Source organism: Panicum virgatum, chromosome 5N (genome assembly GCF_016808335.1).
Source record: "Panicum virgatum strain AP13 chromosome 5N, P.virgatum_v5, whole genome shotgun sequence".
Taxonomy (NCBI): Eukaryota; Viridiplantae; Streptophyta; class Magnoliopsida; order Poales; family Poaceae; genus Panicum; species Panicum virgatum.
The window spans coordinates 59,711,959-59,738,504 of record NC_053149.1 but is presented as its reverse complement, the minus strand read 5'-3'; the positions used below and the strand labels follow the sequence as shown (position 1 = coordinate 59,738,504).

Here is a 26,546-nt window from a genome sequence, read left to right as displayed (position 1 = left end):
CATTGCACCGTGAGAATACTGTGTAGAAACGTTAACTACATCTGCCAATTTTTTATTGTTCCATTTTTACCATCATCAATCTTATCTCCAACCCCAAGAAGGAAACTCTATCCTCTCTCAATCCTCTCTCAGATTTGAGCCCTCTCCCTCTCCCTCTCCCCCTCGCCTGACCCTGACCCCAACCCCGACGGTGGCCAGGGCCCTCAGGGGTGCTAAGCAACCTCCCCCCTCCTCTCCCGATCTACAGAGTGCAGACCCACTCCACCTCGACGAGTAGCCAGGCGCGCCGAGCAGGGAGGGCGCGCTCCAAGGAGCACCTGGAGGGGGCGCCGAGCAGCCCGACCCCGACGACCAGCCAAGGGCGTCGAGCAGCGAGGGCCGCGCGACAGAGCACCTGGGAGGCGGCGCCGAGCAGAAGCAGGGAGCACCTGGGAGGGGGCGCCAGGCTGATTCCCCTCCCCCTCAATGCGAAGACGCCCAGGTCCAGGCAGGGTTAACATTACCGACCGGTCCGGTACCGGTATACCGGTCCGGTTTGGCCGGAAACCGGTCCAAACCGGTTGAATTCAAAAGCCGCAGTGCAACTGGTTCGGAACGGTTTACCGGCCGGTTTGGCCGGTTTCCCGGTCGGTTTGACTGGTAACCGGCCAAATTCAATTTTTTTTGTTTAAATTCAAATGCTCGCAAAGTATACTAAATAAATATTTGTATAATATATTTTAGCCTAAATGAACCCTCCAACCATCTTTTGTACTACTTTTACATTGTATTTGTATACTTTTGTATGCACATTTTTTTGTTTAACTTCAAATCCCCGCAAACTATACTAAATGAACGAATTTTTTAGAAAATTTGACACCATTAGATTCATCGCACCTTGAAGTATTTTTAGAAATTTTTTGGGAATTTTTCATTTTTTGAATTCAAATTTAAATTTTGAATTTGGGCCGGTTTGGTACCGGCCCAAACCGGAACCGGATCGGACCGGTTTAACCGGTAACCGGTCAAACCGGACTGGTTCCCACCGGTTTGGTGAACCCTGGGTCCGGGGGCGGCACCGAGCAGGAGGGGTGCGCGCTAGCCCCGCGCGGCCTCGAGCAGGGAGGGGCGTCGCCACCCTCGCCCCAGGGGCGCATTGAGCAGGGGATGTCACTACAAATATTTTCATCCATGTTTTACAGGGACAGTAACATCTGTTCCTCTCATTTAATGGTCATTCTAACAGAACAATCACAGAATGGCACTGAGGGAATTGAAGTAAAATTTTAGTGGTAATGAAGGAATGACCTAAATTTTGATGGCATTAAAAGGATTGACTAAAACTTTGATGGTATTGAGAGAATTAACTCCAGTTCTATTTGTGATGTTCTATATAGATTTGCATGGAGCCACTCATAGCGTTGTTTTCGCTACACGAAGATACCACGTGGCCTTTGCAACGAGGAATAAATGACCCAAACACCTTTTTATTTTTGTTTTAATTCTTCCCATTCTTATTTCTTGTCTTGTGTTTTACTTTCCTATTTTACATTTTTTTTCTAATTCTATAATTTCACAATAGAAAAACATATCATCATTTTATTTTATTCTTTTATTTCTCTTCTTTTTGGGTTCTATTCATATGTTCTTTTTTGTATTTATTATTTTATTTTTCATAATATCTTATTTTTATAAGAACATGTTTTCTTTCATATTTTTTATTTTCCTTCATAAGTTTCAACATGTTTTTCCTTCTATTTCTTTTTTCCTTTTTATTTTATTTTCCTTCCTTGCATTTTATGGTTATTTTTCTCAATTACCTTTTCTATTTCTTTTCTTTTATACGGTAGGTTACTTTTCCTTTAAATTTGATTTGTGAATTCATACAATTGATTTTAAATTTTTAAATAATTTCTTTTCTATAATTTTATTGTGGAAATTATATATTTTATCACTACAAGATTTAGTACATTTGTTAATACTTAATATATTTCATTTCACATGCACATTCATTCTTTCACGATCCAAATATGATGAGGCATAATATTTTTTTAACTTTTTATTTATTCTCATTTTCTATTCTTTCATGATACTGACATTTCATTTTTTTCCTCCTCTTTTATTTTTTCTTTCATATTTTGTGCTCACAAACTTGTTAATCATTTTATATAATTTATGTAAGTTGTGTACGTCTCTACAGAGTTAGTTAATAATTTATCCTTTTTATATAAAATTATTTATCCTGCGTGTAACCATTTGTTCGCAATATCAAATTATTTGTTCGCTTTGTAGATTAAATTGTTTCGTGATGTTGACTTCTTTATTTGCCATATTTATGTTTTATTAATTATCCTATACAATCAAATGTTCTCTTGTGTAATATTTTGTTCGTCGTATATTATTATTTGTTCGCTATGTTCACCTTTTTGTTTGTGGAAAATAATTATTTGTTCATGTTGATAAAATATTTTTCCCAGTAGCCGAAATTCATCATTAAATATTAATCGAAATGCTTTGTTCAAAATATCGTGCAAATATAATCAAGTGTGGCCTTATTTTTAAAATCTTCTCATAAGAAAGATAATAGTGCAGTTGAAATTTAATTTGGATACACGTTGAAGATTTATAGGTTTTTTAAAGTTCTAAATTTTTCTTGCATTTTCTGCATGTAGACACCATTTTTTTTTCTTTTTGCATGCATGCACCGGCTGTTCTCTGTCGCCGACCAGACCGAGGGTAGAATGGATAAAATAAATTATGGACCCAAATTATTGGCTGGCAACCTATTAACCACAATACAAAAACTTATTGAGGTGATGGTTGTGGAACCATCAGTTGAAGTGATGCATAATCGCTCCTCGGGTAAGTTACACGGATTTTACACAGTTTGCCTCCTGGTGCTGTTTTATTTTGTTCTGCGGGAGCGACGGCGGGCCGTATGTGTTTGGTTGGTGTGCGTAGGCCAGTCATGCCCCTGCGGCTCCCGTCATGCCCATGCGGCTCCCGTATGTGTTTTGTCGAGCTTAATGTATCAAGTGGTTATGATGGTGTTCCCGTTATAAATTACCAATTCCCGATCATATTCCCGATCGAAATATTCCGTTTCCGATATTCCGTAATACAGATTTTGTTTTTCGGACTGGCTTTCACATTTCCGATCCCGTTCTCTGCCAAAAAAAATAGGAACGGAAATGGTCGAGAGATTTTCCCAACCGTTCCCGACAGTTTTGATCCCTAATATTAGGAGTCACATGTGTAACTGGCAGATAAACCATCATATAAGACGGAACACATCATATAAGACGGAACATGTTTTTCATACTACGTTCGAAAAATATACGGTTTTGAAGATATTGCTCCAACTACAAAAAATGTTCCATGTTTGAAAAAATGTTCCGCAGAAAAATCATTCAAGTGTGATCTTGTTTTGAAGATTTCATCACAAAGAACACAGTGATGCGGTCATATTTTAATTTGAATATATGATTTTAAAAAATATGACTATGTAAATTTTGACTGCTAGTCACACACGTGACTCTTAATAACCCCCACCGGAGTCGGAGCATCCTGCAGAGCGGGGGAGTGTAACCAACAACCAAACAGCCTCTCACGGATCACGGATGGAAGAGAAGAGAGGTGCTGAACACAGGAGGAGAAAAAATAGTAAATCGCAAATCCGAAATCACCGTCCAGAATCCTTACTTGAAGAAAAGGGAGAAAAACATAGAAATAATGTAGGTGGCGCTTATGATCTCGAGGAAGCGGAATAATTTCTTTATTATGTTGGGACAATTGTTACTGATTTATAATAAAATTGTTCTACATTCACAAAAAGTTTCTTCCACAAAAAAAATCATTCAAAATTATTTAAGTCTGGTTTTATTTTGAAGATCTTATCACGAAAAATACAATAGTGCAATCAGATTTTAATTTCTATATTTAATTTGGAAAATATTTTTTTAATTTCTATATTTAAATTGGAAAATATATTTGTATATTTCTATGTAGATTTTTTCCTCACATTGGGCCGCAACGCATGTCCGCCCCACGGATCCCTCTTCTGCAGGACGAATCGTGGTCACGCGCGCTGCTCCGAGTAGCCTCCAGAAAAAGAAAAACGGCCACAATCATATGGCATTTAAGAAAAATATCTCTGCCTAAAGTTTTCGGTTCATATCACTGCTTTATGTCTTGTTCGGCTCCCGTTCTAGAGCTCGAGCAGGCATGTTTACGTCGAGCACTTCGAGACAGAAGGGGTAATATTTAGCCAGGAGACGAGAGATCTCTCGTACTCCTCACAAAGCCTCAGCGTACTTATCCGTAGGAACTGGGAACACAAGGCAAATATTTAATTAAGGTGGTTGCTCAGTTAATATCCTAACTGTATATGGATCGCAGTCGCAGGATATTCCAAGTGACCTCCTTTGGAATCATAAGCACCCCCTTCATGTTTCAGTTGTGCCAAATTGCAGAAACAGTACTATAGCCGGCTCGCAAGTAGGCACTGACGACACGTCCACGAGCTGCATCTCCGGATCACTGTGACAGAACTGCCGAGTTAAAATGTTTAATTAAGCGTAACCACCATCATTTGAATACATCAGGCGCGTTAGTTTAATTAAATATAACTTGACAGGCTGTTTTCAACCCACAGGCCAATCGAAACACATCAGAAGTCTCGCACGACGGTACCAGTAGGATACAATTTTACAGAAATAGTAAATAATATTAAGACTTTTACAAAACAGCTTTAAATTTAAAAATTACAAAAGAAAAAGTAGCAGCGGAAGAGAATCTAACTTACAAAGTATTTTTAATAGAGAATAAATAAAACAAATTAAATAAGTCGAGAACTACCGAGACGTGAAGACAAGGCGCCACATCGAGCCCACCGATGTAAAACCTAGTTAGCTTCTATACCTGAAATAGGGTAAACAACAAACTCTGAGCAACTAATACTCAGCAAGACTTACCCGACCAGTGGGTATAATTTAGCCCACATATCTAGACATGCAAGACATTTGGCTGGTGGTTATTTTACAGAAAGAGCGACTAAGTTAAGTCCTTACTTTCATTATTTTAGCTCCAGATTCTATATAAATTAACTCTACTCTAATATTTGCATGAATCAACTATAGCAAACATGGTGGTGCAACAAAAAATATTCCAATGTGTTCAACATTATATATATAACTCACATTCTAACATTTTGCTACGATGCAGCAAAGAGATCAAGGCCCTCATAACCGCGAGACACGGCGAATCAATCCGATTTAACCTTGCAAGGTGGACATAACCAACACGGCACGCAAAAGCCCCGTCGGACCCCACGTGCCAACCCTTCCCCTCCCCGCCTCGAACTAGAGAACCGCCCCACCTACATATAGTCAGTCGAGCTCAATGTGAGACCACCAAAAGTAAACATATGCATCCCGTTTCTCCGCGACTACTCGACTCGCCCTAAGGGGTGGTGATGAAATTCTGTACTTTCGAAGCGAGGCAGTACTAGTCTTACCGGTTTCGACTACCTCCTACTCCCGGCATGCGGTTAGTACAGTTCAATCCCCGATCAGCACTGCCACAACGACCGGTCCTTAATCGACACAGACGGGGCTAAGACAACCAGAAACCCTGTTCTGCTGCCATACCTATACACCACCATCATTCCCCGTCCGGTCATAAATAATTAAATGTCTCGCGAGTAACCGGCAATTACCCGACTTCTAAAACATCCTATATCTCGTGAGTGCCAAGAAGTCACTCGGCTTCTACCGAGTCCTATTAAGCATGGCATCGCTATCGACCTATACATACTAGTATAAACTCAAGAAAACCTAGGGATCGTGCAACTAGGGTTTCAGACAACTCCTAAAATCTAATGCACAAGTAATTAAATAAGCATATATATATATTGCATCATAAGTTAAAATAATAGGACATGCACCGGGACTTGCCTTCGGGACGCTGCTCGCTACTGGAGTCGACTAGGCCTCGGGCCGGGTGCTCGTGAACCTCCTGCTGGGCTTGCTCCGGATGCTCCTGCGGCTCTACGATCACCTCGTATACGACTCCTTCGGCGGCGGTGTCTACACGTATGCATATGACATGAGAATGCATGCAGTATGATTTGTAACTTTGAAACAAGCCTAAACCGTACACACACCACTACCCAAGACAACCCGACGTCCATAATTCTGCAAAACCCGGAATATCCGGATTTTATATCCGAAATATCCGGATTTTTCCGGAGTATCCGGGTTAACACCCGGAGTTTTCGGGTTTCCTACCATTTTCGGCCCCAAAAACTGAAATCTTAATTTTGGCAAAGCCAATTCACAAAATTTGAAATCCTTTCAGGCCCTAATAGAATGGTTCATAGGGAGATGATTGACCCAAAATAAATCGCTTAAAACACCCTAGAACAACCAATCCATTTAGCCCTAGCTTTTGGTACCTTGAGTAAGCTTCCCTTGCAAGAGAACTCGAAAATAAAACCACCCCAAGGTGGAATACTTGGAAGAGATGATCCCCCACACCGATTGGAGCTCCCTTAGGCCTTGGGATGGATTTGGAAGGAAGTATTTAGGGTTTGGGGCCAAGGGAAAAGGGAGAGCTCGTGAGGGAGAGAGGAAGGGAGAGAAAACGGTGTAATAACGTTTGAGAATAGTCACAAGACCCAAAACATGTGATATATAATTTCAGGTCTGGACTATCCGGGTGAAAATCCGGAGTATCCGAGTAAATCCGGAATTTCCGGATTCAAACCCGGAGTATCCGGGTTCCTCTGGCTCCTGAATTGGAAATCGAGTTTTGAGTCGATTTGTGATTCGACTTGTAACCGAGAGAATTGGATTACTAATTAGCTAGTTAAACTCAAATTTAACACTCGGATGTTACAATCACCCGTCCCTGCTACCACATTCCCAAGGCAGTGCGAGCCCGCTTTTTGCGTCGTCGTCGTGATGTCGCGCGCACGCTAGCTGGCCACGCGCTAGCTAGCTATAAGAAGGAACGAGCCATGGCCTCTGTCCTGCAGCACGTACGAGCACCGAGCCCAAGTCGAGCTGCCACACAATATCCCCTTCCTTCTCCACGCCAGCACGCAGCCGTTCGCGATGGCCAAGCACGGAGCCGCCGCCACTCTCCTGGTCGCGTCCCTCCTCGTCGTGGCCGCCGCCCTCGCCGCCGGCTCCGACGCGAGGAGGCCTCTTAACGCGAGGCTCGCCGTGAATCGCGGCGCTTCTCGGGGTGATGATAAATATATCACCAAGTAATGTTACCCCGCTAGTTAGTATCTGTGCATTCTCTGACCCTGGAAAGTGCTCTGCTGGCATGCAGTTTCCGTGGTGCATGAGGACGCCGTGGCGGTACCGGTGCCGAAGCTGAGCTGCAGCGAGGTGCACGGGGTGCAGGCCGGCGAGACTTGCTTCACGGTGGCGCAGGCGGCGGGGCTGACCCAGGACGTGTTCCTCGGCTTCAACCCCAACATCAACTGCCAGAGTGTCTTCCTCGGCCAGTGGGTCTGCCTTGCCGCCACTTCCGCTTGATCATCACTGCTTTGTGCTGCCACGTCCGATCCATGATGCGTACGGCCACGATCGTGCCATGATGATGGCTACGAATAAGGAGGTTATATTAGTAAGTTAATTAATTTCTCTAGTGTTCGCCTCCACAACAAGCCGCCAAATCAAATTTCTGCTGAAGTGTGATTGAGGTTGGCTGTGTCACACTTCGCTGTATTCCAGGGGTGATGCATGCGTGTCACTCCGCGTCAGAGTTTCCCTGAATGATTCCACCAGTCGTCTCGCGAGTTCCAATTTTGTTTTGTGCCGCGTGCCGCGTGCGTGTCGTCAGCGTGTGTGCTTAATTTCGTCCATCGTGTGTATGGGGAGTTTGGCTCGCGATTCCAATCCAGCACGCGAGCGCCAGGGAGCGTCCTCGCGCTCGATTTTCCGACCGCGGCCCTGCGTGACTCGCCGTCTGTTGCGTGTATAGCATTTCGTGACTTTAATTTCTTTCCTTTCATGAGTCCACGTGATCAAGCAAGGTACATTATCTCTTTTTTTTTCTCTTCACCATTTATCTTTGTCCTCCTCTTTAGACTCGGTGGGAGGGAGCGACACAGGTATTTATTTTCTTTTTTCATTTCTATTTTTTCCCTTCACATTCCATTGACAACTTTTGCATGAAAATCATACTAAAAGATTATACCGAGACTTGTGTTCCGAAATTGTATGATAAATTTGAGCGTAAAAAGTTATACGAGAAATCTTCCAGATAACATCTTTATACAATTTATGCTAAAATGTTGTCCTCTGTAAGTTATATTTATAAAAGTATACATTAAGTTATATATGTATCATGAAAGTTGTGCTAAAAATTGTATTTCAAGTTATTACGAAAGAGTTGTATGTAAAAGTTATGTACACCATAAAAAGTTATGATGAGAATTTTTCCTTTTCAGTTGTTCTCTTTTTTTTTTATGTTCTATTATGTGTTGAAGTTCTCTTGACAACTTTTTTTTTTATAAAAATTGTTGACTATTTGTACTCAAAAGTTGTATGATGAATTTCATACGTAAAAAGTTGTATGATGAACTTGTGTAAAAGAATTTGTACGAGAAGTCTCCCTGATAAAGATAACATTCTACAAGTTATGCTAAAAGTTAAGTACAAGTTGTACTAAAAAATTATTCCTTAAGTTGCTAAAAAAAAGTTATACGTAAAAGTTATGTATATCATAAAAAGTTATGATGATTATTCGCCACTGAAGGCGCGCAAAAATTATACTAAAAATTTATATTTACAAATTATAAATTTCCAAAAATAGAAAAATGCAGAAAAAAAAACTTTCCAAAAAAGGAAAGATCGCTGCTGTCGGAGATCGCGCGCCAGGAAGCCTCCTGGGGCGCGCGCGCGGACTAGCATGGCCCAGTTTGGCTGGGGTTATATATTACAGTGAATTGGACGACCATCTAACGTTGCTGAAGAAGTTCATTTCATCATTTGTATGCATGCGTCCGTGGCTTTTCTTCAAGTTAAAATAATGTAACGCTACAAAATTACACTTTTGGCGAAGGCAAATATTGTTCAATCAATCTAAATGCGTTGCTTCCACTAGTTCAGATTCAGATTGTTCCATTGTATTATTGTTAGAAAAAAAGTCCTTGTTTTTTTTGAAGAAACAGGAGGGTAGTTCTCCTATTGATTATATATTAATGCAAAACAAAACAGAGAAGTTCAGTACAGGATCTGTAGCCTCATGAAACATAAAAGGAAATAAAAAAGATCAACAAAATTACACAAGGGCTTCTAGCCATGAAGACATATGTTGTTTGGCACTAGCTTTTGCTCTTAGGATAACTAATGCAAATTCCCCGAAAAATGATTATGACATTGATCTTGCGATGGTTGGAGACCCTTGAAAATATAGTCATTTCGCTGCATCCAAATACACCAGTTCATAATGATTACTACTTTCATAAAGAATATGTAACGAACATGGCCCCATTTAGGCCATTTCGAGTGATTTTGGTGATCGAGTGACAACGCAATCAATGGGACTAACGAGTTTGCAAGATCATATTTGTAGGATTTTTTAGGTCCCTTGGATAGAGTCCAAATCATATCCGAGATGTCAAATGCACCGTTGGGACGTCCAATTCATTGTCGAGATGTCCAATTCACCGATGAGACGTCCAACCCACTCTAGAGACATCAAGTTGCAGTGAAAAATCAGAGATAGCATATATTTGGAGTGTCCAAATGACCGCTGCGACGAGTTGGACAAGTGCAGCTCCACTCCACTACACCAAAAATTGGCTCCACACCATCTTTTTTGTGGAGCTCCTCAAGAAGTGCTCCACTAATTCTTGGAGCTGGTGGAGTTGGACAAAATTACCAACCACTACCGCTCATTACACAGAAAACATTTCTATCTTGTTCTATTATCGATGACTCAGTCAACACACGCAAGCTTCCGTCGATGCAGGCTCGCGTCCACCTCCACCGCCGCCCCTCGGGCCTCCCTGCCACCACCGAGAGCTCCTCGGTCTCCCATGGCGCTGCCCAGAGGACGGGCTTGCGCCACCCAGGAGCCCGTCCCGCCACCACCACAGAGGCTCTCACCGTTGATCATGTGGCCCCACCTTCCTCTGTAGCAACGCCGGCGCCAAGCATGGGTCCTCGGGCCACACATAAGAGGAGCTAGGTAGGAAGAACAAGAAGGTGGAGAGGGAGGTAGAAGATAACTTACAAGCAGGACCTGCATGTGAGTGAGAGGAGTCTAGATGGGCCGAGATGATCTGCTAGGTTGGCGGGGTGGAAGGAGCTCGGCCGAGCTAGGCGCAACAAGCCCAAGCGCAACAGGTCCAACTTGAGGAGGTGGAGTGGAGCCACAGAATACCCAAATAGAGTGGACTACAAGTGGTGGAGTGGATGAAGTTAGTGGAGTGGAGTGGTTGTTTGGGAGTGGAGTGCTCTCAAACAGACCCATAATGTTGGTATTCGTGTAAAGAGAGTTTTATCCAGATGAAACTGATTTTTTCTCTTTTTTCTTAAATTCATGACATGTTATCGTATAATTCTCTATATAGTATGCTAATTAATGTGTGCATGAAACTCCTACTAAACGTCCACTTAAAATAACCTTATAGCGACATTCCCGATGCAAGGCCGTGCAGTGTGAGCATCTAGCGTCTTCGTCGTTTCGTCGCGCACATCCTATCAATTCCCACAATCGCTGCTACACGCCTATAAGAAGGCGCGAACACAGAACCACATTGCATCAGTCATCAACTCATCACCAAGCAGTAAGCACAACCCAAGCTTTACACACGTACGCACCTATCTCATCTGCTTACACACTTCCAGGTTCCAGCAGCACCATCATCTGCAATGGCGAACCACCGCGCCGCCGCCATCCTGACGATCGCGTCCCTCCTCGTGGCGGTCGCCCTCACCGACGCGAGGCTCACCGTGCAACTCGACAAGCTTGGACGAGGACGAGGTATACATGGAGACAGCACACCGAATGCGTCTATCCGTGCCGAGATTCTATTCTAACAGTTGGAGCTTGCGCTCTTGCAGTTTACTTCGCCAGTGACGCCGTGACAGTGCCGGCCCTGAGCTGCAGCAAGGTGCATGGGGTGAAGGCGGGCGAAACGTGCTTCTCCATGGCGCAAGCGGCGCGGCTGAAGCAGGACGTGTTCCTCGGCTTCAACCCCAACATCAACTGCGAGAATGTCTTCGTCGGCCAGTGGGTCTGCCTTGCCGCGACTTCAGCTTGATCAAGTCTGCGGGTGCGCAGACACTATCTCCCAGCAGCTTATTACGACGTTTGCGCTATGAAATAAAGGAGGTTTCCTATAGCATTAGCTTACTGCTATTCTATGAGCCAAATTTGCTAAGGTTGGCTCTTTGCTGTGCCACTTTATTTACCGTATTCTGGAGTCGTGTATCACTCTCCCTGTGAGGCTTTGACAGATTTGCATTCAATGAAATTTCATTTTTCCAACGGTTGGTGTGCTTGTCTTCCATTCTGCATGCACATTTGTTCTTCATTTATTTCGTGTGGTTAGGATGATGCTACCAATCTCTAACTTATTATGAGATGTTTTTTTCTTGAAAATACTAATAAATACCAATATAGTAGGCTTGCCCAGCAGAGGCGATGTGTATAGAACCATAGAGGTGTGGTGGTAAGGTGCATGGTGGACTACAGGTTGGCTACAGTAGGTGCGAGGTATCATGAGTCGTTTGGGACTGACGTAATGATGGAGGGTGGTGAGAAACGAGGAGGTAGCAAGCTCATCGAGATGGTATGATATCGTGGGCATATGATAAGATCGACGGGCAGAGGTGGTGATGGCAGGTGAGATTAGATGCTATTTGTAAATCATTGGATGGCTGAAAATAGGGTAAAGTTAAAATACCCGATTGGCCGCTTATAGTAATGATCCGTCAAACAAAATGTATATGTCTAACACTACTACAAAAATGATTAACAGAGGCGGGCAAAAACGATTAAGTGAAGCGTTTTTCGCAACCGCCTCGGATCAAAGGTCATGGTAAATTATCTACTTTTAAAGGCGGTTTTCTGCCCGCCTCAGTTAATCAAATAAAAAAACTAAAAAAAGCATGCCGAGCCTATCCCCCATGCCTGGCGCGTCCTCTGTCACCGTCCTCCACCCAGCGTCCCGCGAGCCCACCGCCGTCCTCTGCCCGGCGTCCCATGGGCCCATCGCCGCCGCCGTGTCCACGGATTTGACGAGCGCCATGCGTGATATGCGGGGCCCTAGCGAGGTCCACACGGTGTCAGCGACGCCTCGTGTGGCGGCGATGTTGGCGCCGCGCATATCGTCGCGGCGCTTGGTGTCGGTGTAGGTCTAGGGGCGGCCTGCCGCGATGACACAAACGGGCGGCGGAATGGTTGATTTGTGTAGAAACCGTCAACTTTCGTTCCCATGAATGTGGACGCAGACACTGCTGCTGCTATGGCCTCGGCTCTTGGGTGCGCGACTTCCTCCTTTCCACAAACTTATTTGGGCCTTCCTCTTTCTCCACATAAGCTGCATGTCTCGGACTATCAACCCCTCCTCACTTCCTTTGATCGTTATTTAGCCGGATGGAAAGCTAGGCTTCTTAGCACTGGGGGGAGAATTGTTCTCGTGAACGCAGTTCTTGGCAGCCTCCCTGTCTACTACATGTCCTCCCTCCTCCTGCCCACGACTGTGCGAGAACGCATTGATGCCCGGCGACGGTACTTTCTCTGGACAGGGGAGAAAAAATGTCATGGCTCCCAATGTCTGCTTGCTTGGGAAAAGGTTTGTCAAACCAAGGCACGTGGTGGATTGGGGGTTCGGAACCTGGAACATATGAACCACTACCTCCTTAAATTTGTGCACAAGCTGCATGATCCCACGCCTCTTCCCTGGAAACATTGGTTCCACACCTACTCTGCTCTGTTCGGGGGCTTTGATGGGGATTCTTTTTTGAATCGCCTCCTCCATGAGGAGCTCCCCCGCTACCAGGCCCTCACTTCTGTTCACATTGGGGACGGCACACTCACCTCATTCTGGCATGATAAGTGGATCCTCAACACATCTCTCGCTGAAACCTTCCCTGTCCTCTACTCGCACTGCATCCGTCCTGATGCTACGGTTCAACGAGTCCTAAGCCAAGGGCTTGATCCCCAGCTCCGGCCGAGACTCAGTCAGGGAGCCTCCTCTGAACAACGGATGGTCAGCGACTGCATCTCCAACATTCAGCTCTCAAATGACCCAGACACTCGTGTGCTTGCCAGCATGAAGGCTGAACCTTTCAGCACAAGTGGAGCTTACCGGCTTCTCCAGCAGGACACCGAGCAGCAAACTGACATTATGCTCCTCTGGTCCACCCGTCTGCCAACTAAAGTCAAATTCTTTGCTTGGCTCCTCAGTTGAGAATACTTGTACCGCAGGTCAATTCGGAAATTGGAAGAAGCGTACTGCGAATGTTGCCCCACTGTCATGGAAACAGACGAGCATATCTTCATCTCTTGCCCCGTAGCTCGACAAGTTTGGCGTCGCCTGGGCCTCGACGCGGACACTCTCGACCTACGGCGCCCCTGGCAATTTCCTTTGAACTCCATGCTGCCAGACACGGTTTGCATTGATGTTGTCCTGCTACTTCTCTGGCACATGTGGAAAGCGCGCAACGCAAAAATCTTCGATCATGTGAACTCTTCTCCTCTTGACATCATCCGTCACGTGCTGAAAGATATGGACTTGTGGAGCTGCAGGTTTCGGAGTCTTCGCCAGGATCTTCAGTCCTGGCGCTCCTGGCTGGCGTCCGTTACCAACTAATTGTTCCATCTCACGTTAGCTTTTCCCTCTCACTCCTCCTGGAGTGACCCATGTAATCTCCCCTCGGTATGCCGAGGCTGACCATGTACACTACGCTGTGTGTTCCGATCAATGAAAGTAGGTGGGGATCTCCCCCCGAAGTTGTTCGAAAAAAAGATTTGTGTAGAAACCCTAGGCAACTTGGGGAATGTTTGGCTGTCGTTGGCTCGTCATTGCGGCTGAGGGAGGGAGAGGGAGGGCGGCCGAGGGAGAGAGAGGCGAAATCCTAAGTCATGTTTATATATAGGCTCGATAGGTGGGTAAGATACAAGCCTCATTTCGGGTATTGGGCCGGGCCAGATTTTAGGAGGCAAGCCTTATAAAATAACCGCCTCGGTTAATTGATTTACTGAGACGGTGTCGTTACAATGACCGCCTCAGTAATTAGGAATTAACTATGAGGCGGTTATATTACATAACCCGTCTTGATTAATTGATTTTAGGAGGTGGTTATTTTTATGTCTCAGTTAATAGAAAATGACTGTCTCGGTTAATCTGTTGCATTAACCGGGACGGTTCATAATGGTGCCCACCTCCGAGGGGTTTTGAAAAGGTCACAGTTAAGTTTTTTTTGTAGTAGTGTAAATCGCCAATGGTAGCACATGATACAAAGTCAAGGGAGTGATCGTCCATATATTGATAGTTCCACACTTGCCACTATGAAAAATTGATCCAAACACTCCCTAATACCAACTACAAAAACTATGTATCAACATTATTTGCCACTATAAACAATCTAATTTAAAATGGCATTGCTTGTATGGTTTTGTGTGCCTTTTAGCTAAACATTAATTCCGGTCTCTCCACAAGGCAAAGTCCTTAGATGGAACTATAAAGATAAATGAAATGTGGACAACATATAATTCAGTAAATAAATGTAGTATGAGCAGTGCAGTCACTGTATACACATCACCAAGCTCTAAATTATTAGTAATCGCTTGCATGTCTAGACGTACAATTAATAATAGACTATTCCTCTCTAATTATATTATAGGTACATAGATTTAACGGATGAACGGAGCATTGCCTACGAGCACATGTCATTAAGAGGATTCAAAACCGTATCCTAGAGTCTTTGTTTCCACCTCCTTTGACCTCCTCCTAACTCTCCACTACTTTGCCTACCGAACTCCAAAAGGTAGCTGGGCTGCTGGGCTGGATGTGCAAATGCGTGCCCGCTGTAGGGCGCTACTCAATTCAATGCACAAGCAACAATTTATAAAAGAACGCATACGCAACCTATGGTCGACCCATAGCTAGTGCTCGCGCCGAAGACTTTGCTGACGCAAAAATCCACGGATCGGATTTCTGCACTCCACATATATTAAGACTGGAAAGATCTGCTTCGCTGTGATGTATCAAATCCAAATCAGCGCGTCGTGGGCGCTGGCGTGCCAATCAATTTGACCTGCAAATGACATAAAAAGTAAGCGTTAAATTTTGGAGCTATCGGCTAGCCAGCCAATATCGATGACGTTAGCAATTGGCTATTGGCAGCCAATCTGGTAAGAGCAAGTTAAGCTTAAAGCAACGTAGCCTGGAAACAACATCTAGATTTGGGTCTAATCGGCTATTGTGATCAGATCACAAATGAAAGCTGATCAAATTAGATCTAAGCCGGATAACTTGCGGCAAAAGATTAAAACAAACTAGATTAAGCGGATTAACCTAACAAGATCTAAGTAGATACTAATAACTTGTGATAAGAGCAAAAACAAACTAGACTAAATGGATTAATCTAACGTGTTGATAACTTTTATCGATAAATTGTGAATAAATTAGAACTAGGTAAAGGTGATGAGCTATAAACCTAAATCTGACGTATTCGATAACTTGAGCGCTATAGACAGGAAGAAGCGATGCGCCGTCAACCTTGACCTAACTACGCAACTTGACTCGAAAATTACCACCAAACCGGAGTCGAAGCCGATGCAGCCCTGCTTGCTGAGAAGAACTCGTAAAGGAAAAATCTACTGCAACTAGAGTTTTAGTAAAACCACCGACATGAAAAGTAGATGCGGTAAATGTAAAGATTTTGTGTTGGATGTGATTAATCAAGTTTACAAGACCCATAGGTCTGCTATTTATAGCCTAGCCTAAGACTCTTTTCGATGACAACTTGATTACAACTTGAACTCCAAGAAACCAAACTTTCTAAACAAACCAAATCCTAATCTCGACACGACAATCTGCTGACATCATCTGCCTGCTCAATCTTTGAATCCTCGGCTGCTATGCCCTTTTCAGCCCATAGGCTTGGATATCTTCAGTCTTTCCTACTCCTGCGTCGGCCCATACTACACTCGGCCACCCAGTCTGATGTCAACAAAGTCAAGGTTTACAGGACTTACTTGACCCAAACAAATCGCAATGCATAATCATAACCTCATAATTTATAGTTTAAATTTTACTAACCCTCTAATTCTAACTAAAATGGATCGCATGGCATACTTTGATTATTATTCCTGCATAATCCAAACCGGGCCATCCGAAATAGAAAGATCAATGCAAAATATTAAATCCTTTGTTCATTCAAAGCTACACCTACACGGCATAAACTACGAATTTTACTTACATTGGAACCATAGCCTCTCCTTGGCTGCTCTATCATTCACTTGATCCCGGACAAAAGAATGGAATTATTATAATTTGACTGGAGCTGATGCCGTTTCCAAAGCCAAGGCCGTACAGGTAACCACTATATTGCTTTTTCACTCTCCCCGCTATAAAAAGGCACGGACTATAGAGACTCCACACCGCAGCAGCGCAAAGTAATCCTCAAGCTTACGTGGCTTATCCTACCAATTCTGCAGATTCCGACTAGCGGCTTCTTTCGCGTGCAGACTACTTGCATTGCAATGGCAAACCGTGGCTCGGCCGCTCTCACGATCGCGTGCCTCCTTATCATCGCGGTCACCCTGGCGGACGCACTCCCACTGGCATCGCCGCTGCACTGCAAGACGGTGTACGGAGTGCAGAAGCGTGAGACGTGCTTCGCCGTGGCGCAGGCTGTGGGGATGCCCCTGAAGAAGTTCCTCCAGTTCAACCCCAACATCAACTGCAATAACCTCTTTATCGGACAGTGGGTCTGCCTTGCTCTCGGTCACGCTTGAGATTGAGAGTTTCTAAAAATGTCCTACCATGGCGTAATACAACACTCTCTCCCTCTCTCTCTCTCTCTATATATGCCACGAAAAAGAATGTTCGTGCTATAAAATAAGGAGGTCTCTCATGTGTTTTATCTTTATAGGCCTTAGCTGCTAGTGTAACTAAGATTGGCTGTCTATGCTATTTTCCTGTTCCTGTAATACAAGTGTGTTCTGGGAAATGATTATATATCACCTGTGCCTCGATCATGCTTCTTCCCTGTGTCCTTTATTTTTCATGTATGGCTACACTGCTTATCTCCAAATCGTGAAGGTTACATAGAATGCAAGGTGCTCGTCAAACTAACCGATAATGGCAGCATGCTATACCTTAGTAGGTGCTCAACTCGTATTTCAGTATACCCCCTTTTTAATAAAAATGAGCTCCATACATGTGTGTTCATTGTTTTTCCATGTATGGGAGGATTGCTAAATCTATAAATTGAGAACGTTGTATAAAATGCAAGGTGCCTTCAAAATACATTCTACACATAGCATTATATATATATATATAACCGTATATGTTGCTTTTAACTTTATTCCTATGTATTATTGACTGATCTACATATCTTATTTTCAGCTTTTGAGAGTTGTAATAATTTGGGGGAGATAAACTCTTTGCTACCCTTGAATTTCTATCTCTCCATCGGTGTTAGAGGTAGTGAGGGAGAGAAAGGAGAGTCGAGAGAGTTGCGTACCACTTACTATAACAAGTCTACATATGGCACAATAGAGCATCTTCAGTAGATTCTCTTTTCCCAATCCAACAACCATATTGGAGGAGTTGATGTAAAAATAGTACTCTAACATATTCTTTTTCCCCATTATTTATTGTGATGAACAAATAATTCACGCCAACTCATCAAAATTAGAGGAACTAGTTGTAACTCTTCCAATAAGAGAGTTGGATGTGGATGAGATTATTAAAAAAACTACAAAAGCAGCTCCCTCAATAACCATGAAAGAGATATTATTGTGACATCTCTATCAGCTGATTATTATATGCAAGATTTATTTGGGAATCGCTTGAGATGCTCAACGATTATAATCTTTTTGCTTTCATTGAGAAACTTTTGGTCTATTGTCAAACTACTGTGTGTTGCATTTTTTTCCCTCTGTTTGAACTTTTTAATAATGTTTGTACCTCTGACTTATTTACGAGGGCACCTGCTCCTTCGGCTCTTGGGAGCCAGCGAAGCAAAGGGAAAATAATTTTACTCGCTTCTAGTTGATTTTTACCGGCGTTTGCTACGTACAATGTGCAAAGATTCTTTAGAAGCAGATACTGTTGGGGGGGCTAGAAGCCCTACTAACCTGGCCCTTAACGAACAAGTGCAACGCACGTGGTTGAAACTGTCCTCGAGAAATACCAAGATATGTGTTACATATATAAGGGTACCTAGAGAGGTAACAAAATGTGGAACTTATTATTAGGTATTAAAATTCTATTTGTTTTAAGTAGTGATTTGGTGGTATCTCACAGAAGCTTTGAAAAAAGGCTTGTCGTTTTCCTTTTTATTTGGACTAACACCATATTCATGTAAAAAGGATTGTGCACGAGATCCAGATAATCTAGAAGGTGCAAAGTAATATGCTCTCTGCACAAGCAAGCGAGACTGATTTTCAGCACAACTTTTAGGAACAAACAGATATAATATTCTGTCAATTTCAAATGATTTGATAACAGAAAAATATGGCAATGTTGACATTAAAAATGCACTAATGTTGTTAATATATTTAGAGAAAAATCTATAAATCATTCTAGAACAAACTTCAGAAATATATATGTCCTAACAATCTAGGCACCTGTGGCTGATTATCCAAATTAATAAATATTTGTTGGAAATTTATTCAAATTCTTTGAATTTAGAACTAATCCCAATTCCCCTTATCCGTACCTTTCCACCCAGTTCTTGGGAGAGAAACTTTCTGTTGGATTAATTGGGCCTAGGTTTATTAAGTAAATGAATCAAATAATGCCAAGGCCCAAAAAAAATGGTGGTAGTTACACTAGTGGTAGGGTTGCATGTGGAGCCGGCTTGGCTAGGCACGGTCCAGCTCGTTTAAATAACAAGCTGGCTCAGCTCAGCTTGTTAATGTAACAATAGAAAAAACACTGCTCAGCTCGGCTCGTCAAAAGCTTGAGCAAGTTCGTTCCCGCTCGCGAGCATGCTACCGTTTAGCTCCAGCTCTGCTATCCTCGATCTGCTCGAACTGCACCACTGGGCGACGAGGAAGCTCCGCCGACCTATGATCGACCCATAACTAGTGCTGGTGCCGAAGAGTCGCAATGCACAATCATAATCTTCCTAATTGATAGTTTAAATTTTGCTAACCAATTCTAATTATAATGGATTGCATGGCATACTTTGATTATTATTCCTGTATAACCCAAAGCGTGGCATCCGAAATAGAAAGATCAACATGTAAAATATTAAATCCTTGTTCATTCAAAACTACACGGCCATAAACTACGAACTTTACTAACATTGGAACCATAACCTCTCCCTGGCTGCTCTATGATTAACTTGATCATGGACAAAAAAAAAAGAAAAAAAAAAGAGAAAGGCCCAGGCGCCCAGCCCTATAGTTGGTTTATTCTCCTCAATGCTATCCCCAGGCCTGGTCAAACCTGACTCCTATTCAGCTAATCCGGCGAAACTTTAACTTCTTTCATTTCACCTAATGGGAACAAAAGAATGGCGTCCTTGCATTGCTACTGGGAACAACGACATGTCCTTAAGTAGTAGTAGCACCAGTTTGACTGGAGCTGATGCCGTCTCCAAGGCCAGGTCCGTACATGTAACCACCATGTAGCTTTTGCACTCTCCCCTCTATAAAAAAGGCACGGACTATAGAGACTCTGCACACTGCAGCGCAAAGCAATCCTCAAGCTTACAAACACCTACCAATTCTACAGATTCCGACTAGCAGCTTCCTTCACGTGCAGACTACTTGCATTGCAATGGCGAACCATGGCTCCGCTGCTCTCACGATCGTGTGCCTCCTTATCATTGCGGTCACCCTGGTGGACGCATTCCCACCGGCATCGCCGCTGCACTGCAAGACGGTGTACGGGGTGCAGAAGCGCGAGACGTGCTTCGCCGTGGCGCAAGCTGCGGGGCTGCCCCTAAAAAAGTTCCTCCAGTTCAACCCCAACATCAACTGCAATAACCTCTTCATCGGACAGTGGGTCTGCCTTGCCCTCGGGCACGCTTGAGATTGAGAGTTTTTAAAAATGTCCTACTATGGCGTGATACAACACTCTCTCCCTCTCTATATATATGCCACGAAAAAGAATGTTTGTGCTATAAAATAAGGAGGTCTCTTGTGTGTTTTATCTTTACATGCTTTAGCTGCCAGTGTAACTAAGGTCGGCTGTCTATGCTACTTTCCTATTCCTGTGTTAATACAGGTGTGTTCTCGAAAATGATTATATATCACCTGTGCCTCGATCATGTTTCTTCCCTGTGTTCTTTATTTTTCATTTATGGCTACACCGCTTTTCTCCAAATCGTGAAGGTTACAGGGAATGCATGGTGCTCATCAAACTAATGGATAATGGCAGCATGCTATACCTTAGTAGGTGCTCAACTAACTGATAATGCATTTTTAGAGCGGGTCAACCCCTCACCCGCCCCTGCAAATAATTTTTAAATTTATTTCAGAAATCCATTTAATTCAAAAAAAATAGCAAAACACATAAAAAAATGAAATTTGTACCATAAGTCTATCGTGACCTATAGAACTTGAAAAAAAATATTAAAAGTACATTTCGTTGTACATAGTGATTATGACTGTGGAAAACCACAAAATAAGTCTTGAGTTGTATGAGAGAGTAGAGTGAGTGAGTCATATATTATGGTTTCACACTCTTAACCATTATATACCCTGAAATATAGTTTTAATATTTTTGTTCAATTCTACATGTCATAATAGGCTTATGGCAAAAATTCCGCATTTTTTGAAGTGTTTTCTATTTTTAATAAATTAACATTTTTATAATAAATTCGAAAATTATTTTTAGGGGCGGGCGGGAGGCGTCACCCGCCACTAGAAATAATTAATAAGGATGGGTGACGGCATCACCCGCATATACAAATCATCTTTAGTTAATACAAGAGAATACCATACTCTCCACCGCCGCAAATCCATGTCCAGAAAACCAAGTTCAAAAATCTAAAACAGCAAAATAAAAAAAAAAGAAATATTCCAGGCAACTAGCCACCACCACAAGCCTTGTAGTGTCTAGATACCGAGATTCGAACCGCCTACCTCATGCCTCGCGCACTCCTTCCTTACCACCGCACCACACTATCACTAGTGACTCCAATCCCTACGGCGTCCAAGCCAAGAGGCAGGCTGGTTCCAAGCTATGGGGTAGGCCCCTCTCTACCCGTCCTATTGCATAGGAGAATTATGTCACAACTCCATCAGTGGCCCCTCTAGGCGTACACGTCTAGTGGCTGCAGCAGTTCTTCTTTTCCCCTGCCGGTCGATGGCGACCACATCCAGCGGCAACTCTTCCCGGCGTGTAGGGGCGGAGCTAGAGAGCAGCAGAGGGGGGTGCGGCACTTCATAGCATATATATGATATTCAAGTAAACATGGAAAAAATTTGAAAATGATAAGGGATTGTAATTTTTTCCTAGGTGCGGCTGCACCCACACCCCACTACGTAGCTCCGCCCCTGCCGGCGTGTAGTCCTGACAGAGGCCCCTCTCTGTTCCGGTGGACTTTTCCCGTTGCTTCCTCCCGGAGACTACGAGCGAGCTGCGGCAATGGGGCCTCGGGGGATTTGGCCAAGCCGTTTTAACTCCGTGAGGGGCGGTTTTTTCTTTTTTATATTTAAAAAAAATCAAAATTTCAAAAATATATGTCCGTTTTGGAAAATTTCAAAAATATACCCTGGTCGCCCTATGGGGGGGGGGGGCGACAGGGCTAAAATGTAATTTTTTTTCTTCAAATTTGCAACGAAGTCCCTGGAGAAAAAAAAAGACGGGGCCTATCGCCCCCCAAAGGGCGACAGGGGGGGCCTGTCACCCACCCCTCGGGCAACCAGTGGGCCCAGCCTACAGGCGTGCTAGGGGGGCCGGTCGCCCCCCCCCCCCTGGGCGACAGGGGGGCCTGTCGCCCGCCCCGCGGGCGACCGGGTCAGGCCACCCTATATAAGGCCTCCCCCTCATTCCCTCCTCATTTGACCTCAAAAAATCCAGAAAAAAGAGAGGGGTGAGGAGAAGGGAAGCGGCGAAGCTCTGCCGAATTCCGCACTTGTGATCTACCGGTAACTTCCGTCTAAATTCGTTGATATTGTATAACAATTTAATTTAATTAGCAGATTAGCTGAATTAGATTTGGTGCTTTAGAACACTGGTTTAGTATTTGGTGCTTTAGAACACTGGTTTAGTATTACAATTTGAGTACTATTACAGACTTTTTCAAATAAAATAATTATATATTAGAATAGAATTATGACAGTACCTTATTGATATTGCAGTATAAGACCATAGAATTATGACAGTACCTATATTTTCACGCATCGATTTGGTATACGATATGTGCATTGCTTAAATCATTGTTTGTTATTTGGCGCACCACACTATAGCGCCAATGTCTTCGTCAGGATCAACCTACATTCCGTGGAGCAAGTGTAAAGCCACCGTACCCGAAGGAATTGATGTGCCAATGTGCTTCTGCGGTTCGTTATGCAAGTTCATGCAATCTGAGGTTTTAGGAGATGACTACGGCATGAGATTCTTTATGTGTGAGAACTACGAATATGATCCACCTAAGCGATACGGCAAAGACCGGGCCAAGGTAGCAGGACAACATACGCTATTTTTCTGTGACCTAACATTGAGTTATGATTCTAACTTTTGTTGGACAAAGTCTCCTCCGCCTCTTTGTGATTTTATGCAGTGGTTCGACACCGTGCAGTCGTAGCATGCAAAGGACATTGTGGAACAAAAAGCAAGGTGGGCTGCAGAACGTTGGCGCCGAATGAAGCACGAGGAACAGCAAGAGGAGAAGCGCAAGAAAGAGCAAGAAGAGATCCGCAAGAGGATGGAGGAGGTGGATCGTAAGGCGGCGGCTGAACGTGAAGCTGACAGGGAGAGAAAGCGAGAGAGGGCACGCCGTGCGAAGGAAGCCGGGCCCGAAGCAATTAGGAAGGGCAAATATCCTAGGTGCACTCAGTAGAGTAGTATCTTGTAATCTCGGTATTTTACATTCCAAAAGGCATGGTAGGTTTAGATGCAACAAGAAATTATCTTGTCGCGTGCACATGCCACTGCAATTAGTTGTTTATGTTTTAAGTTGACAGCTTAACTCTGTGTGTTGTAACCTTTACCATTAATTTGCAGTTGTAGCCGGGAATCTATGAAATCTTTGAACTTGTCCTTAATATTTTCAGAGCTTTTCATGTCACTAGAATATTAAAAGGCACACATTTTATTAATATAACAATAATAATTAAGAACTAAGAAATACATCGGGGTCTGCTGCTAAAAAGCACACATTTTCATGTCACTAGAATACTAAAAAGCATCCGGAGACCTCACCTGTCGCTCAGGACGCGAAAGGGCTGCGGTGTCTGATGCTGAGAGATCCCAAGAGGTGCTCCTCCTAGCTGTGAATACCCCAAGCACCACCTGCAATTAGAAAGCAATGCAGTGCTGTGAGTCTGCATTGCTTCCTGCGAAGGAAGCCGGGCCCGAAGCAATTAGGAAGGGCAAATATCCTAGCTGTGAAATACATCGCCGAACGCAGTAGCTGGACCGTATCCTATTTGTGATATTAGTAAATATGTAGGAACACTTGATCTAATTTTAAAGAGATTTCTACGTTACCTGCAGTTGTGTAGAACTGCGACGTCAGCCCGTGCACGGTCGACGGACACGGGAACGACGACGAGGCCTGGGATGATCCGTGGCTGTCTTCGTACTGCACACGGCTTCCCAAGTTAGCGGCCGAGATCTCGCCGACGATGATGACGACTACACGCTCGAATAGCTCAAAATAGGAACCATCGTGTATCTAGCTGCGAGTACGAGATCACAAGTTGCCATTGCTCAGCACGGCGATCACGGGTTCCCGAAATGTCGCATTCTTTGCCCAGACATACGTGACAAAAGACGACAACCCAATAGCAGTGCTCTTCCACCATTTAAAAAAGATGTGACAACACGGCAACCACACCAGCTCACCTTCAAAGCAGTCTCTCTGGCGAGGACGACGGACCTGTCATTCTACAGCGAAGGTCTGTGCCGTGTAGTGGGGAAGGCGGCATCTAGGCGCGATCGACCGAGCGGCAGCAATGCAGTGCTGTGAGTTTGCATGCATAGAGATGCATCGAGTAGTCATTTCGAGAATCGAATCTAGCCTTTTCAGTGTTAGGTCAGATAGCCTCTTCACTGTGTTGTCATGTAGGTTTTTTAGGTGCATTACACTCCACACTACGGGTATCAGACCATTGTGCACCTATAAATACTCCGAAGTTTGTGAACTCCCAGCAGCACTCAAACACCAAAGCTCATTGTATACCCAATATCTAGAGGTGGGTCTAGCGGGAAGAATTACTATGGTTTTGGGAAAGGAAAAGGGGGAAGAAAGGGAGACCCCATAATATGGGAGGGGCCTCTTGGACCTGATTCCTTTCCGGAACCAGTGTTTGAGTTTCTGCCACAGCACAAGAGTGAATTTACCAATGAAACTCCTCTTCGACAATACGATAACCGTAGAGAACCGTGGCCAAAATGCAGACATGGTGATGACTGCTTAGTGCAGATGTGCACCGACGGGATGGATGGTGGTCGGCGTTTCTTTAAATGTCCACACGCTTGGGTAATACTCGGTTGTTTCATTTCTTTATCTTCAATGAGACACCTTACATGAAATTTGTTTTGCAGTCTTCCGATGCTCTAGAAAACTGTGGTTTTACTAGGTGTGTAGATCCTGCACCAATTGATTCTGTTCAGGAGTTCATCGAGTACCTCCAGATAAAGATCTTTGATCTGGAATGCAAGGTGAACCATTATGAGGAAGTGAGCGAGGGTAGCAAAGACGACGAAGTTGATGATACCAGCAATGCAGCCGGTTCACAGGATGAAGCATGCACTATTCCTTACTGCAACTGCCCTTGTCACAAGAAGAAGGGCCCTGCGCCTCCGGCACCACCGCCTGCACCACCTTCAATGGGTGGATACTGCGGAGAAGGCTCAACGCAGTTTGCTATGTGGGGGTACGGCTACTAGGACTACCCTAGTGCTAGTGACATGCTGCATCGTTGTGTTTGTTCTGTTTTTTTTAAATTACCTAAGGCATGTTAGGTTAGTCCGGAATCTATTTACCGTAGTTTGCAACGGGTTCTGACATGCCACTGCATGTGTGATGTGTGTTTCATTATCGTTGTATTATGATGTAAAATTTGATGGTTCACATTACGTAATGCATTTCTTAGTTCTTATTTCTTATCGTTATATTAATTACATTTGTGCTTTTTAGTATTCTAGTGACATGAAAAGCTCCGAGGGCCATGTCCGTGCCCAGCAGAGGCCTAAGAGTGTCCGACGCCATAGGGGTGGTTAGATATATCTGATGTTTGTATCTCTGATATTTATTTGTAATGAGATAGCTGTGGACCGCTTATTTATACACTTCAATGTTCGTCACTGATCACTCTCGTATTTTCCATTACATACAATAGATGGTATGTTTATACTTCGATGCTCCATTACGACTAAGTACGATTCAAACTCGACATTATGTACATGTCTAGTGAATGCAAGTTAGGTACGAGACATACATACAAGCATAATACAACATTAACAATACTAAATGCGAATACATCTTAAACCGATGAATATCATATATTATAGATCATTGCATGAAATCATCTAGGTCGTCATCCCAGTTGACAGATGGTGGTGCTGCAGGTGGTGTAGTATGGCTCGACGAACATCTTGGCTTTCCCTTTCTCTCTTTTCTGGATCTATGTTCATGTACAGGGGGAGGAACATCATGTGTAGGAGGCCATGGTTTGGGGGGCATGAAGTCATCCATGTCGTCATCCCAGTTAACACAAGTTTGTGCTGCAGGTGGTGCAACATTACTTGACGAACCTCTTGCCTTTCCCTTTGTCTCTTTTCTGATTCTAGGTTCATGTAAAGGGGGACGAACATTATGTGTTGGAGGCCATGGTTTGGGGGGCATAAAGTCATCTATGTCGTCATCCCAGTTAACACAATTTGGTGGTTGAGGTGCTGCAGCATGACTCGACGAACCTCCGGGCATCTGTTCTTGCGCAGGCCAAGTACTATCACTCGAAGATCTTATCCACCTCCTTCGTTTAGTTTGCGGCATAAGTCCACCGAAGATACATACCAATTTACGGAAATTTGGTATCGTTTTGTTAATCAACTCCGTGTCCTCGGAGTAATCCTAGCATATAATTAAAAAACAATGTTACTATTTCATAAATATGGATTCGAAATGACGGACGGGATTACAACTGAATGAGAGTTACCTTAATATGCATCTCAT

At 43.8% G+C, this 26,546-nt stretch overlaps 2 protein-coding genes across 2 annotated transcripts; both read left to right on the top strand.

Moving 5' to 3' along the window:
- The first annotated feature begins 7,094 nt into the window (after nucleotides 1-7,094).
- On the top strand, nucleotides 7,095-7,526 carry LOC120674069. Its single transcript, XM_039955163.1, has 2 exons — nucleotides 7,095-7,227; nucleotides 7,300-7,526. The coding sequence occupies exons 1-2, from the start codon at nucleotides 7,095-7,097 to the stop codon at nucleotides 7,524-7,526; spliced, it is 360 nt and encodes a 119-aa protein (XP_039811097.1).
- Nucleotides 7,527-10,790: 3,264 nt separating this feature from the next.
- Nucleotides 10,791-11,491, top strand: LOC120672535. Its single transcript, XM_039952975.1, has 2 exons — nucleotides 10,791-10,986; nucleotides 11,067-11,491. Exons 1-2 carry the CDS (start codon nucleotides 10,875-10,877, stop codon nucleotides 11,264-11,266), a joined length of 312 nt encoding a protein of 103 aa, XP_039808909.1. The 5' UTR covers nucleotides 10,791-10,874; the 3' UTR covers nucleotides 11,267-11,491.
- The last annotated feature ends 15,055 nt before the right edge of the window (nucleotides 11,492-26,546 follow it).

Bases quoted from the DNA above. Each gene is read 5' to 3' on its own strand.
- LOC120672535 (XM_039952975.1), top strand. From the start codon at position 10,875: ATGGCGAACCACCGCGCCGCCGCCATCCTGACGATCGCGTCCCTCCTC. The intron at 10,987-11,066 runs GTATACATGGAG...GCGCTCTTGCAG, and splicing joins CAAGCTTGGACGAGGACGAG to TTTACTTCGCCAGTGACGCC.
- LOC120674069 (XM_039955163.1), top strand. From the start codon at position 7,095: ATGGCCAAGCACGGAGCCGCCGCCACTCTCCTGGTCGCGTCCCTCCTC. The intron at 7,228-7,299 runs GTGATGATAAAT...GACCCTGGAAAG, and splicing joins GAATCGCGGCGCTTCTCGGG to TGCTCTGCTGGCATGCAGTT.